At 38.6% G+C, this 14,594-nt stretch overlaps 1 protein-coding gene across 1 annotated transcript in view; it reads right to left on the reverse strand.

Moving 5' to 3' along the window:
* LOC105730765 (transmembrane protein 131-like) overlaps nucleotides 1–14,594 on the reverse strand; it is a 94,974-nt gene that overhangs the window by 60,820 nt on the left and 19,560 nt on the right. The window contains exon 3 of the mRNA XM_064371915.1: nucleotides 10,250–10,318. Coding sequence (XP_064227985.1) covers nucleotides 10,250–10,318 — 69 coding nt within the window. The remainder of the gene's footprint in view (nucleotides 1–10,249; nucleotides 10,319–14,594) is intronic.

The raw sequence follows: 14,594 nt of genomic DNA on the forward strand, positions 1-14,594 counted from the left end.
TCTTCGTTCTCTGCTCTCTCCAGCCCTTTCCCCCATCTGCCTACCATGGTCATCCCCTAGAAGCTTCATTCAGTGAGTGTAATAAACCTTTTTACCCTGCTGGTGTGTGTGCATGTGTGACATCAACAGTCTTGATATGTGAACCAAATTTTGGGTGGGGCTCCATTTCATCTCAGCAGGATTAACACCACCATGGAAGCAGAGAGAAGGCAGTTTCTAACCCTGCTAGTTAGAGCTTCCCAGTGGATGGAAGACACAGAATGCAAGGCTGAAGAGCAGTCAGTGAATTTCTTCCCATCGCTGAGGAAAAGGATACTGGCAGTGAGAGAGAATAAGCCAATACACAGGGAGGCAGAAATAAGAGGCAGCAGACTCCTGTTGGTGGTAGAGCAAGTGAATGCTGTTGTTCCCAGGTGCCAGCTGCATCTCCGACTTTTCTGCAGATATATTACGGTCCTCAGTATTCCTTTCAGTATGTTCTCATTTTTGCCTCAATTAGTTTCAGATTTCTGTCACTTACAAATGAACAACTACAGCCTTGACCAAAACGGAGGGAGACTAAAAGCACTCAGTAATTACTATTAATTTTCTTACAATGTCAATAATGGTACTGTAGTTATGCAGAATGTCCTTATACAGTTGACCCTTGAACAATATGGGTTTGAACTTGAGGGTCTACACAGATTTTCTTCCACCTCTGCCACCTGTGACAGTAAGACTAACATCTCCTCCTCAGCCTACTCAATGTGAAGATGAGGTGAAGACCTTTATGATGACCCACTTCCACTTAATGAATGGGAATTTCCATATGGTTTTCTTAACATTTTTTCTTTAGCTTTCTTTATTGTAAAAATACAGTATATATAATACATATAACATACAAGATAGGTGTTAACTGACTGTTGATGTTATCAGTAAGGCTTCTGGTCAAAAGTAGGCTATTAGTAGTTAAGCTTTTGGGGAGTCAAAAGTTGTATGTGAGTTTTCACCTACACAGTGGCAGGGAGCCCATGCCCCTAGCGTACCATGTTGTTAAAGGATCAACTGTATGGCAATGTGTGCTAAAGAATTAGGAATGAGGCTGGGCGCGGTGGCTCACGCCTGTAATCCCAGCACTTTGGGAGGCTGAGGCGGGAGGATCATGAGGTCAGGAGTTTGAGACCAGCCTGGCCAAAATGGTGAAACCCTGTCTCTACTAAACATAAAAAATTAGCCAGGCGTGGTGGCAGGTGCTGGTAATCCCAGCTACTCGGGAGGCTGAGGCAGAAGAATTGCTTGAACCAGGGACGCGAAGGTCGCAGTGAGCCAAGATCGTGCCACTGCGCTCAAGCCTTGGCAACAGAACAAGACTTTGTCTCAAAAAAAAAAAAAAAAAAAAATTAGGAGTGAAAGATCATGAGGTCTGCTGCTTTCAAATGATTCAAAAATAAAAATATAAATATGCAAAAATGGTAACAACTTCTGAGCTTATGTTAAGAATAGAGACATTTTTTGTTCTTTCTACTTTGCTGTATGTATGAAAACTTCCATAAAAAATTATCTTTAGAGGGGAGACTCTCAAGGTATGAATAACACATCCAGCCCTTAGGAAGATCAGTGATTTCAAGAAATGACATGTAGTTCTCCACAGGTGTGGAGGACATATAAGGAAGGTAAAAGGCAGGTTTCATAATAAGAAATTTAGCATTTATCCTGAAGGAAAATAGGAAACCATTGAAGGAATTTTTGGGGAGGAGGAGTGGGGAAAATGACATGATCAGATTTTGACATGAAAAAGATTTCCCTGTTGACAGCACGAATCCTGAACTAGAAAGTGGCAGGCATATGGTAACAGTCCAGATGAGAAATGATGCAAACCTGAGTTAAGAGGAGAGGGATAAGTAGTGAGGATTAGAGAAGAACAGACACGAAAAATTCATTTCCTTCCTGGAATGGATTTGACGGGGAAGGGGATGGAGTCCTGTGAAGGAGAGGGAAGAATCCAGGAAGCCTGAAGATTCTGGCTTTGGTGACTGTGGTACTGTTCATGGACTGCAGATACAGAAGAGCAAGACATGGTGAGTTTAGGGTGGTGCAGGAGACACAAGGTGAGTAAGAGGGGATGACAGAGATTGGGAGATTATAGGCATATGTCAAAAGCATGGAAGAGACCACCCAGTAAGAAAGCGCAGAGTTGGTTGAAATAAGGTGAAGAAAGAAATTCAGCCGCAATTTGGGGATAAGCAGAGGAACATAAACTCTTGAAAGAGAATTTTAAAAATAGCCTCAGGCACAGGAGGAAAACATGGATAGTGGTTCACAAGGGTACAGGCAGGGAAAGATCTGAGAGGGAGGAAGAGGTCAGCAGTGCCATGCACTCTCCAACAGATCAAAGTATCACCAAACAAAAAGACCTAAAGTAGGGCAGTTCCAGGGTTGATTAATTCAGCAGTTCAATAACATTATGAAGGATGCAGGTTCTTTCCATCTTTCCACTCTGTCAGACAAACTGCCTGTCTTTGGTGACTGAATAGTACCAGTCCTCAGGCTAGGATCCCTCACTGGTTGCAAGAAGATTGCCACAGTACCCTAGGCACTGCATGCTGACAATATCTGGCATAGAAGATGGGCGTTTCTTTCTTGTGACTTTTTTTTTTTTTTTTTTTTGAGACAGGCTCTGGCCCTGTTGCTCAGGCTGGAGTATAGTGGTGTGATCTCAGCTCACTGCAACCTCTGCCTCCTGGGCTCAAGCGATCCTCCCACCTTAGGCTCCTGAATAGCTAGGACTACAGGCACATACCACTATGTCCAGCTTTTATCTTAACATTTTTTTGAGATGGAGTTTTGCACTTGTTACCCAGGCTGGAGTGCAATGGCTCGATCTTGGCTCACTGCAACCTCTGCCTCCCAGGTTCAAGCAATTCTCCTGTCTCAGCCTCCCGAGTAGCTAGGATTATTTTTGCCTCCCCAAAAATAAATGTAGTTAATGCAGGAAAAAATCTGAATCAAGTTTTATGCTTCTAAGAGTGAAAAAAACATACAATAACTTTAAAAGAGGATATATTCTAAAATATCTCTGATTTCCTTTAGCAGTCATTTTCTGAAGACACAGATGATTTACTTTCTGCAGTGAAAATGTAAAAATTTCATTTTCTTTGTCCCAAGACTACTTTGAAGTTTCACAAAAATAACCTTAACTTAAAATTGCTAAGCAAATTCTTTCAACCATATCTCTTCTCATTTTCTAGAGTCAGAAGTTCTAAATTTAGGAACCTCGTTGTTTGTATCTATGGGATAGCTTTGTGATATCAACTTGGCTGGGCTGAAGTATAGTCCCCAGATTTTCTTTCTAGTATGTTTCTAGTTAGGGTGAGTTATAAGCAATATTCTCTCCTTAGAGCCAGAAGAGAAAAGGGAAACAGCAGCTACTTTGTAGCCTAATATACCTTTTCCCAGTTATTCAAACACTAACCTAAATGTTGCTGGGGGAGATTTTGCAAACACAACTAAAGACCCTGATCAGTTGATTTTAAGTTAATAAAAAAGGAGATTATTCTTGGTGAGCCTGTCTTGGTCACTGAGAAGCCCTTTCAAAGAAAGCTTAGGCCCTCTCTAAGCCAAGAGGCTTCAAACAGCAGCTAGATCTGCAATTTTTCTCCTTTCCTTAGGATCTTCCCAGGATACCTATCTGTGGACAAGAAGCTTCAGTCTGTGCTCTTGAGGTTCCATCCCACTATCTTCCCTTCCTGACTGCCTGACCCTGTGGGCTTTGAGCTTGCTTAACCAGCTCTCTGAACTGTATAAGCCAATTCCTTATTATAAATCCATGTCGTGTATATATACATACACATTCACTTAAAATCTGACCAGTTCTGCTTCTCTGATTGAACACATGTTGGTTCACACTTGCCTGCAACCGCTACTTCTACAGATCCACTTCTACACTTGTGAGATGTAACAAACTCCACTCAGTGTTTTCTGACTCAATGCAGAAAAATTTTAAATCATAAAAAAATATAAAAAAAGTTTTAAATAGAATGGTGGCTCAGTCCTTTTGGGATGCTATAGCAGAAGATCAGAATGGGTGGACTATAAATGACAAATTTATTTTTCACAGATCTGGAGGCTGGGAAATCTGAGATCGGGGTGTCAGCATGGCTGGGTTCTGGTGTGGGGCCCTCTTTCTGGGTCACAGGTGACACCTTCTAGCTGGGTCCTCGCATAGTAGAATGGGGACAGTAGCTCTATGGAGCCTCTCTTATAAAGCCACTAATCCCATTTGTGAGAGTTCTGCACTCCTGACCTAAACACCTCCTAAGGCTCCACCTCTGAACACCATCATATCAGAGATTAGGTGTCAGCGTATGAATTTTGGGAGGACACAAACAATCAGACTAGCAAAGATTTTTCTTTGTTTGTTTCCACTATTTTGGAGCAGCATGTAAATTTGCTGCTTTGGGGAATAGACTTATATAACTATACTCCTTTTCTGTCCTTCAAATAAATTTTCTTTGCTGTGTCACTTGACCCTTGCTTGTACTGGAGTTCATCTTCCCACTTACGCTTTTTCCACAAATCTTCCACAATTTCTCTCAGCTAATGAAATTTCAGGTTCTCTACAATCAGCAACAGACTCTAGGAGAAATCCCATTTATTTCCTCACTAGTCATAGACTGATTCTTTTATAAGTTGCTCCTTGTTCATGACACCAAACTGTTCTCTAGACTAAAGGTTAACTAAAACTAGAAACTTTAATACTTATTCTGCATATCCTTTCATTAGGACTCTCTTGAGAAAACAGTCATGGTTGTGTTTAAATCATTAGTTTCAGCACTGATCACAAAAATAAGTTTAAAACAATTAAAAACAATAAGTGAATTTAACAAATATACCCATAAATTTTGATGTTCTTTAATACTATAAAATAATGTAAGAGAAAATTTAATGGAATTTTTAAAAGCATGTACAATATATTAAGTTTAAAAAGCAGGTTATAAAAATGGTATGTTGAGATAATATGGTTACATTTTTGTAACTCAACAAATAAATACAGGTGTAAAGAAAAAGAACCTGAAGGATAAAAGTTCAAACTTATTTCTAGGTTGGCAGATTATTGGTGAGTTTTTACTTTCTTCTGGTATTTTTAAAAATTTATTTTAACTGAGATATAATAAATGTACACAGTTATGGGAGATCAGATCAGGGCAACTTTACTGAATTTATGCATTCTAAGAGTTTTCTGGTAGAGTCTTTATGTTTTCCTAATATAAGATCATGTTGTCTGCAAATAGGGACAACTTGACTTCTTCCTTTCCAATCTGAATGCCTTTTATTTCTTTCTGTTGCCTAAATGCTCTGGCTAAGGACTTCCAGTACTGTGTTGAATAACGGTGGCAAAGTAGGCATTCTTGTCTTTTTCCATTTGGTATATTAGCTGTGGTTTTGTCATATACAATCTTTATTATGTTGCGGTATTTTCCTTTTATACCTAATTTATTGAGAACTTTTATCATAAAGGGTTGAATTTTATTAAATGCTTTTTCTCCATCCATTGAGATGATCGTATGATTTTTGTCCTTCATTCTACTGATGTGATCTGTGATGTTTACTGATTTGCACATGTTGAACCACTCTTGCATTGCTGAGATAAATCCCACTTGAACATGGTGTATTATTGCTTTGATGTGTTGTTGGATTCAGTTTGCTAGTGTCTTGTTAGGGTTTTCTGTGGCCATGTTCATCAAGAATACTGGCCTGTAGTTTGTTTTTGTTGTGTCTTTGTCTGCTTTTGGTATCAGGGTTATGCTAGTCCCACAGAATGAGTTGGGGAGAATTCTCTCCAAGTTTCTGGAATAGTTTGAGAAGAACTGGTACTGGTATTGAGAATTATTGGACCAGTGGTGAGGTCATGTGGTCCTCGACTTGCTTTATTGGGAGACTTTTTTACTACTGATTCAATTTGCTACCTTTTGGTCTTTTCAGATTTTCTGTTTCTTTTTGATTCAATCTTGTTAGGTTGTATGTGTTGAGAAGTTTACGCATTTCCTCTAAGTTTTTTAATTTATTGGTGTATAGTTGTTCATAGTAGTCTCTAATGATCCTTTATATTTCTGTGGAATCTGTTGTAACATTTCCCTTTTTGTTTCGAGTTTTACTTATTTGGGTCTTCTCTCTTATTTGCTTAGTCTAATGGTTTGTCAATTTTTCTTTTTTTTTTGAGATGAAGTTTTGCTCTTGTTGCCCAGGCTGGAGTGCAATGGCGTGCTCTCAGCTCACTGCAACCTCCACCTGCCTCCTGGGTTCAAGTGATTCTCCTGCCTCAGCCTCCTGAGTAGCTGGGGTTACAGGCACACCACACCTGGCTAGTTCTGTATTTTTAGTAGAGACGGGGTTCTCCATGTTGGTCAGGCTGATCTTGAACTCCCAACCTCAAGTGATCCACCCACCTCAGCCTCCCAAAGTGCTGGGATAACAGGCACGAGCCACCGTACCCAGCCAGTTTGTCAATTTTATCTTTTCAAAAAACCAACCTTTTGTTAAACTTTGTATTTTTTTAATTTTTAATTTTTGTGGGTACACAGTAGGTGTATACATTTACGGGTTACATGAGATTTTGGTAAAGGCATGCAATATGTAATAAGCACATCAGGGTAAATGCGTGCAACCATCACCTCAAGCATTTATCCTTTGTGTTACAAACAATCCAATTATACTCTTTTAACCACCATGGCATGTATGTACCTATGCAACAATCCTGTAGGATGCAGGACGTGCACATGTACCCCAGAGCCTAAATACAATTAAAAAAAAAAAAAAGAAATGTACGTTAAATTACTTTTTTAAACTGTAGTCACCCTGTTGTGCTAGCAAATACTAGATCTTATTCACTATATTATTTTGATACCCATTAACCATTCCCACTTCCTCCCTAGTGCCCCTCCAGACCCTTTTTGTAGGTATTTTTAGTCTCAACTTCATTTATTTTCATTTTGAACTTCATTATTTATTTCCTTCCACTAATTTTGGGGCTTTGGTTTGCTCTTGCTTTTCTAGTTCTTTAAGATACATCATTAGGTTATTTGAAATCTTTCTTTTTTTTTTAATGTAGGATTTATTGTTACATAAATTTGCCTGTTACTATGGCTTTTGCTGTGCCCCATAGGGTTTGGCATATTGTATTTCTATTTTCATTTGTCTCAGGAAATATTTTAATTTACCATTTAATTTCTTCCTTCACCCACTGGCCACCTAAGAACATGTTGTTTGATCTCCAGCTGTTTGTAGTTTTGAATGTTCCTCTTGTTATTGATTTCTAGTTTTAAATTCCAATGTGGTCAGATAAGATAGTTGATAAAATTAATTTTAATTTTTTTTTGAGATTTGTTTTGTGTCCTAACATATGATCAATCCTGAAGAATGCTTGATGTGTTGCTTTTTACAGTTTTTGACTTGATGTCTCTTTGGTCTGATATAAGTACAGCTACTCTGGCTGGCTTTTGCTTTCCATTTGCATGGAGTATCTTTTTCTATACCTTTGCTATCAGTCTGTGTGTCTTTACAGGTGAGGTGAGTTTCTTGTATGCAGTATATAGTTGGGTGTATTAACCTTTCGGCCAGTCTGTATCTTTTAAATGAGGGAACTGAATCTATTTACATTCAAGGTTATTGATAGGTGAATACTTGCTTCTGTCATATGGTTTCCTGGATGTTTTATATTTTGTTCCGTACTTCCTTTCTTATGGTTTATATTTTGTGCTTGGGTGGTTTTCCACATTCATATGGTTTGATTCCTTTTCCTTTCTTTGTGTTTGGGCTCTATCAGTGAATTTTATAGTTTCATATGTTTTCATGACAGTGGTTATTATTTTTTCATTTCCAGATGTAAGACTCCCTTGAGCATTTTCTTATAAGGCCAGTCTAGCAGTGATGAATTCCCTTTATTTCTGCTTGTTTGTGAAAGATTTTACTTCTTTTTCATTTCTGAAATATAGCTTTGCAGGGTATATATTCTTGGCTTGTGGGTCCCCTGCCCGTGCTTTAAGTATTTTGAATATATCATCCCATTCTTTCCCAACCTGTAAATTTTCTGCTGAGAAATCTGCTGTTAGTCTAATGGGAATTCCCTTATATGTAACTTCATACTTTTCTCTTGCTGCTTTTTGAATGATTTGCCTTTACCATCTGATAACTTGGCTATAACGTGTGTCAGACATAACCCGTTTGGGTTGACTCTAATTGGAATTCTTTCTGTTTACTGGACGTGAATGTCCATTTCAAATTTCAAGACTTCACTACTATTTTATGAAGTATGTTTTCTACATCCTTCTCCTTTCTCTTCTCCTTCTGGAATGACCATAATGTATCTGTTTACTTCATGGTATACAATATATCCTGTAGGCTTTCTTCACTCTTTTTTCTTTTTTGTCTGCCTGTGTTATTTCAAAAGATCTGTCTTCAAGTTCAGAAATTCTTTCTTCTGCTTGGTTTAGTCTGTTAAGCTCTTGATTGTATTTTTTATTTAACTCATTGAATTCTTCAGCTCTGGGATTTCTGTTTGGCTCTTTTTTATGTTACCTATCTCTTTGTTGAATTTCTTATTCAAATCATGAATTGTTTTCCTGATTTTGCTGATCTGTATTTTCTTGTATCTGATTGAGATTCCTTCAGATTATTTTGAATTCTTTCTCTGGCATTTAGTATATTTTCTTATGATTGGGGTCTGTTAATGGAGAATTACTGTTTTCCTTTGGAGGCGTCATGTTACCTTGCTTTTTTATGTTTGATGTGTCCCCATGTTGATTTCTATACATCTGGTTGAAAAGTCCTTTCTTCCAATTTTATGGACTACATTTCACAGGGAAAGACTTATTCATATAAACCAGTCTTGGAATGTCAGTTTGGTAGGGTGCATTAGCTTTGAGGCATCTGTGTCTAGGTGGGCACTGTAGTGTAGTCTCTGTGTACTTTCCTCAGTTGTCAGTCACACCTGACGCCTGCAAGTATCTCAGTAGCCTAGGCTGGGAGAGTCTTTGGTAGCAGTGGTGCAGCTTTCTTGAGGGTTGGATCACAAGGGTGTTTCTCAGGTCAGGGATGTGTACATCCACACAGTGGGTTAGGCAGCTTGGAATCTAGCCAACTTAGGGTCTGGCTCTAAACCACAGGGCTGTACTCGGGCCAGTAGCACAAGCACATGTTAAGTCGGATAGCTTGAGGGTGTGCCTGCCAAGAGTAGCCCAAAGGGCTTTCTCAGGCCTGGGATACAGGTGCATAGCTGCTCAGCTGAAATGGGGGTATGTTTGCCAGGCATGGACCGCAGGGCTATTTTTGAGGATTGGGATGTAGTCTCAAGGCTCCTCTGCTGGCTTAGGTGTCTGTTGGCTTGGGGTGGCCCATGGGGCTGTTTCTCAGGGTGAGGGTGCAGGCACATGGGTGTTTAGCTGGCCTTGAAGTGTGTCTGCCATGGGCAGCCTATGCAGCTGCTTCTCAAGTCCAGGATGTAAGCATAAGGCTGCCTGGCTGGCCTGTGGAGGTGTTTGCTAGAGGTAACCCACAGGGCTATTTCTTAGGCCTGGGACATAGGCATAGAGCTGCTCGGTTGGTCTGGAGGTGTGTATTCTGGGGGTTGCCCACAGGGCTGTTCTTCAGGCCCTGATTTCAGGTGCAGGGCCATTGGGAAGGCCAAGGAAGTATCTTAGGGGTACACTGTGGGGCTCTTTCTTAGGTGCTGAGCACAGGTATGTAGCTGCTCTGCTGGCCCTTGGGTGTATCAGCTACTTAAAGGCTTAGGGTTCTCTCCTGCTTCGGGGAGGGTGTGCAGTGGTTTGCCTAGCTCATCAAGGCAGAGTTCTGTGATGGAACCACATCTATCTGCGCATCTGCTTTTACCTGCCAGTATGGGTAGGTGATAATACTATCTGGTCATATAGCATATATTTTATTCACAAGAAAAATTTTAAATAATAAAAATAAAAATGAAGTTCTAATCAAAATAGCTAAACTATAAGTTCTTTGGTGCTTCCAAAGATTCTCTGAACCAGAGACTACAACATGCAAATATTTTTCAAGCTTTAAAAGTTAATATTGTATGTTAGACTCCTAACAGATACTTGCTTCCTATTTTCAAACTGCATTCAATATCATTTGTTTTCCTGATGACTAGAACATATAACTTTTTCATATAGATAGAACATAGGCAAAAGACAATACAAATGTGTGTAAAGTACATATAATAGTTTAATGGGAAAGTACAGTCCAAAAATTTTAAACTTACTGCTCATGGAAATCCAGCATTGGTGGCTCAAATCGTATGGGCCTGCAATTTCCCCGGTAGAGAGATATACTGTAAATAAAAAGAAAACAACATAAGAAGCAGTTCTTCAAAATATGTTTCCCCAAACTCTATTCAGACACTTGACTTTTGTCATAACAAAGCATTTTTTGAGAAAAATAGGGTCTAATGATCTATTAGAAATGTACATTATTTTTTAAATTAGTGAAAACCAATGAAGATGACATTTTAGAAAATAAAAAAGTGGGAGTATTTTTCTTATTCAAAGGTATGTGAAAACAGAAAATACTCAGGCAGACTACTGAAATTTATTTGGTTGGTATAATTGGTAACAATATACTTTAATAGGGTCACTTGGGTTTTCGGATACAGGTATGATGAATAATAAAGAGTTAATACAACTATATACATTTAGCAGACAATGTATGAAGACAAAAATCACGATCACATTGTAACTAGAGTGGCAAAGGACTAAACAAAATTGAATTTAGGATGGAAATTTCCAAGAACTGAAATATGTATTTCATCTGAGAATTTGGAATACACTGATCTCTTGATGTCCTGGCCTAAATATCTGAGTAGCATCTTCTAACTAACCCACCTGATACCAGAAATTCTCAATAAAATAGATTTCTGAATAGCAAACCTCAGACATCATTGGGGCCTAACACTGATATAAAACATACAAGACCTTTGGTGGGGTAGGGGGTGGTGGTGGAGGTTCACATACATGAAGTGTTTACATACTGTGAAAGTCAGAAATTCAGCTAGCCACTAAGTTTCAAAATAGATTTTAATGTTTTTATTCTAAGAAATGATGTCAGAGCAAAACCCATTTTGTAAGACTACTTTATTTCCATCATCGCTGAACTTCACAGTAATATAAGCTTCCAAATGATACAGTAATTTCATTCAGGATTCAGGAGACAGAGGAAATATCTAGGAGTTAGGAGATATAGGAAATAATTAGAAATAGATAAGGACATTCACAATATGGAGGAAATTTGGCTTTAATTCAATTCTACAAAGGTTAAATAATCTGAGTAGTAGAATAATTTAGCTGAAGGCAATAAAATCCAAACATGTTTTCGGCTCTACCAATTTAGAATATTCTTTTGTGTTGCTTGAGAACCCCTCTGCATATGTTGAACAGGAAAGATGACAAACAAAAAAAAAGAAAGCAAGCACCAAATGTAAGATTATATTTTACTAAAGCACAAAACTGCAGACGCTGGGACATGAAGGCACAATTCCTCGCAACACAGTGTCAGCATCTATTCCTTCTTACTTTCTGCCCTTCTTAGACATAACAATAACACTCTTTGGCTCCTTTAAAACAAGTGATGCTCTTCAGCTCATCAGTTTAAGTAATACGAAACTCAAATTTACATAAAATCTCAAATCAAGGAAAAATAAAGTATAAGGCATAACTGTGTAAGTCATTAATTCCTACATATACACACAGACTATGTTAGATGTTGGAGAAAAAGGAGATTAAGATACAGTGTTTTTCTCTCACAGAACCAAGAGGCTGTTCTGCAAATTGCAAATGGAAATGTCTCAAGTGGCCAGGTGGGGTAAAAAAGCATACACCTTATCCATTTAATACAAATGTATGAATGTATACTATGTACCAGATACTGTTTATTGCCTGCGGCTACATTGGGGAACAAAGCAAAGTGCCTGCTCTCATGGCACTAACATCCTAGTCGGGGGAACAAACATTGAATATATTAGGTGACGATGTGTGTATTAAAAATAAAATCGAACATACTGGGGCTGTGGATAGAACAGAAAAAGCCTCTCTGAGGAGGGACACTAGTGCCAAGACCTGAATGGCAGAGATCTAGGGGAATAAAGTAGGAATGTATTTGGCGAGTTGAACAAGGAGGGTGAAGTGACCATTGTGCAATGAGGGAGGATTAGGAGCTAAGAGCTGAGCTCAGAGGTACAAGAGCCAGATCTCCCTGTAGAAGTATGCATTATTCTAAGTGTAACAAACTACAGTGTTTTTGAGCAAGGAGTGTTGAGGAACATTAAGTTTACCCTGCCCCCATGGCTCCCGTGTGGAGCATCCTTTCAGTTTGTAATTAGTGGTAGGCAGGTAACAGCTGCCTACTTGATGTATTTTTAAGTTATATAGTACACCTGTGTATTAATGAGAATCACCTGTCAAAGAGCAAATAAATATGTGAATGAAAGTCTGCTTGGGGCCTTCAGTCTGGAGAGCTGTCAGCCCTGCAGGCTGTGGGTCCCCAGGACAGATCCATTCTGACTATCTGGGTGTCTGTCTCTCAAATACCTTCAGCGCCACCAGGGTGGGAGTCTCCTGACCGAGCTGGTTCTCGGTAAAGGAGTAGCATGATCTGACACATGTTAAAAGGTTAATTCTGGCTACTTTGTGAAGAACCAAGGAAGTTCCTGTAAGAGCCCAACAGTGGGAAGCAGGGAAGTCTTAGAGTGCTTTAGGCAACTGGCGATGGCAGCTACAATCTACGGCAGCTGCCAGGGAGAGTAGAGAGCAGAGGCTTTTTCCTGGATAGATCTGGAAACTTGAGAAAACAGGTTGTGCTGATAATTGATTTTTGAAGAAGCAAGAGTAATTTATTCTAAGATTTTCATTAGATACACAGTCATGACATGTAAGAAGTGGGTTGGAAATGGGAAGAGACAGATTTTCAAGAGTATTGTTGCAGACATTTAAATTTCAGATGTTTTATCTAGATGGAGATGTCATAAAGTAGCCATACATGGCTAGTGCTTATATTAAAAAGTTACTGATTTTCATGTACTGATCTTATACCTCGTCTCCTTGAGTTTAATTCTAATAGTTTGTCTAGATTCTTCTAAGTTTTCCACTGTTGCTATATGTGCTGCCAAAATGAGCACTATCTTGGATGATCACTGTAGACAAATCATCTGCAAGTAACAATGTGATTCTTCCTTTCAAATCCTTAGGTAAGTTTTACTTTTTATGTCTTGTGCTGGGGCAAAGACCTCCTGTAAAATGCTTCAAAGATATAATGTCCAGCAACCTTTACTGTGATATTTACAAAGTGCTCACAGAATATTAGACAGAGGCAACAGTATATAAAATATGATTTTCTCATAAATAAAAGCATATTTTCAAAACAATAGCAGATCTATATCTAAGGAACAGTTTAATATCTGAGTGGGTACAACACAAGCTGACACACATACAATCCTATGTTAACTAAACCAAAAATGCTGTAACATAGCTGTCATGTCTCCACAGCTGATTCAAATGGTTGCTACCCATGTTTATTCAGAAAGCGCATGGCACTGTTTAGTGCTTTGTTAACAGAAAGCAAATGTCTGCAAATATGTAATGTTGAAAAACAAACTGGGGATGATGCAATAAAAAGAACAGTGCCCTTTGCTAATGTCATTGTAGTTTTTTCCCTGATTTAAAAAATTATTATTGTTACTATTTTTGAGAGGCAGGGGTCTCACTGTGTTGCCAAGCTGGTCTCGAACTCCTGTGTTTAAGCCTCCGGAGTAGCTGGGACTACAGGTGCAGCACGCCAGTGTGCCAGGCTCACCCTTTGACAATTTCAAAGCAACAAAATCTGAGACATTATGATAGTACATTGCATGATTTTACACTTTCTGCAATGATTATATATGTTCTGAACTCTCAATATAATTGGTTTTATAAATTTTCACTAAAATACTAATGATTTATTTGGATATAAATGAAGACTATTTTCTGATTTCAAGCTAGGAAACAACTGAAGAGATGCGAGAAATCTTGTGGGAAATGGTCGATACTGCTTGTTGAACTGTCAGGTCAAAGTTGAGCAGGAAACCCATGAATCAAACATACAGGCTTTCTTGGATTTCTGGGAGTTTAAAATGTTTTCCTAGGGTCAACTACTACCTAAACAACAGACACTCTTTGGTCCAGCATTTTTAAAACAATTGTTTGTGATCTATCTGCATCATAAACACCTACAATGCTTGCAGAAATGCAGATTCTAGGGCTCCACCTCCAGAATGTAATTCCTTGTAAGCAGAATAGACCTGTATTCTTAAGCACCCTCTCACATTTAGGAGCCACTATCTGGCATCTTGAGCCACAAATAAAGAGATGGGAGGGAAGTGCCTTAACTAGTAAAACTATCAAAGTTACCAGCAGTTTAAAGTGATTTCAAATATTTTTACTAAAGAGTCAGCTAAATAAGCAGTGATTTAAAAGAAATAAATAGGACTTCTCCTATATAATATATATTCTCCCATAAACACATTTTCGTTTTAATTTGCATTTCCCTAATGATGAATAATGCTGACTATCTTTCCACTTTCT

Source organism: Aotus nancymaae, unplaced genomic scaffold, assembly GCF_030222135.1.
Source record: "Aotus nancymaae isolate 86718 unplaced genomic scaffold, 86718_ANA_hifiasm-v0.15.2.pri h1tg000221l, whole genome shotgun sequence".
Lineage (NCBI taxonomy): Eukaryota > Metazoa > Chordata > Mammalia > Primates > Aotidae > Aotus > Aotus nancymaae.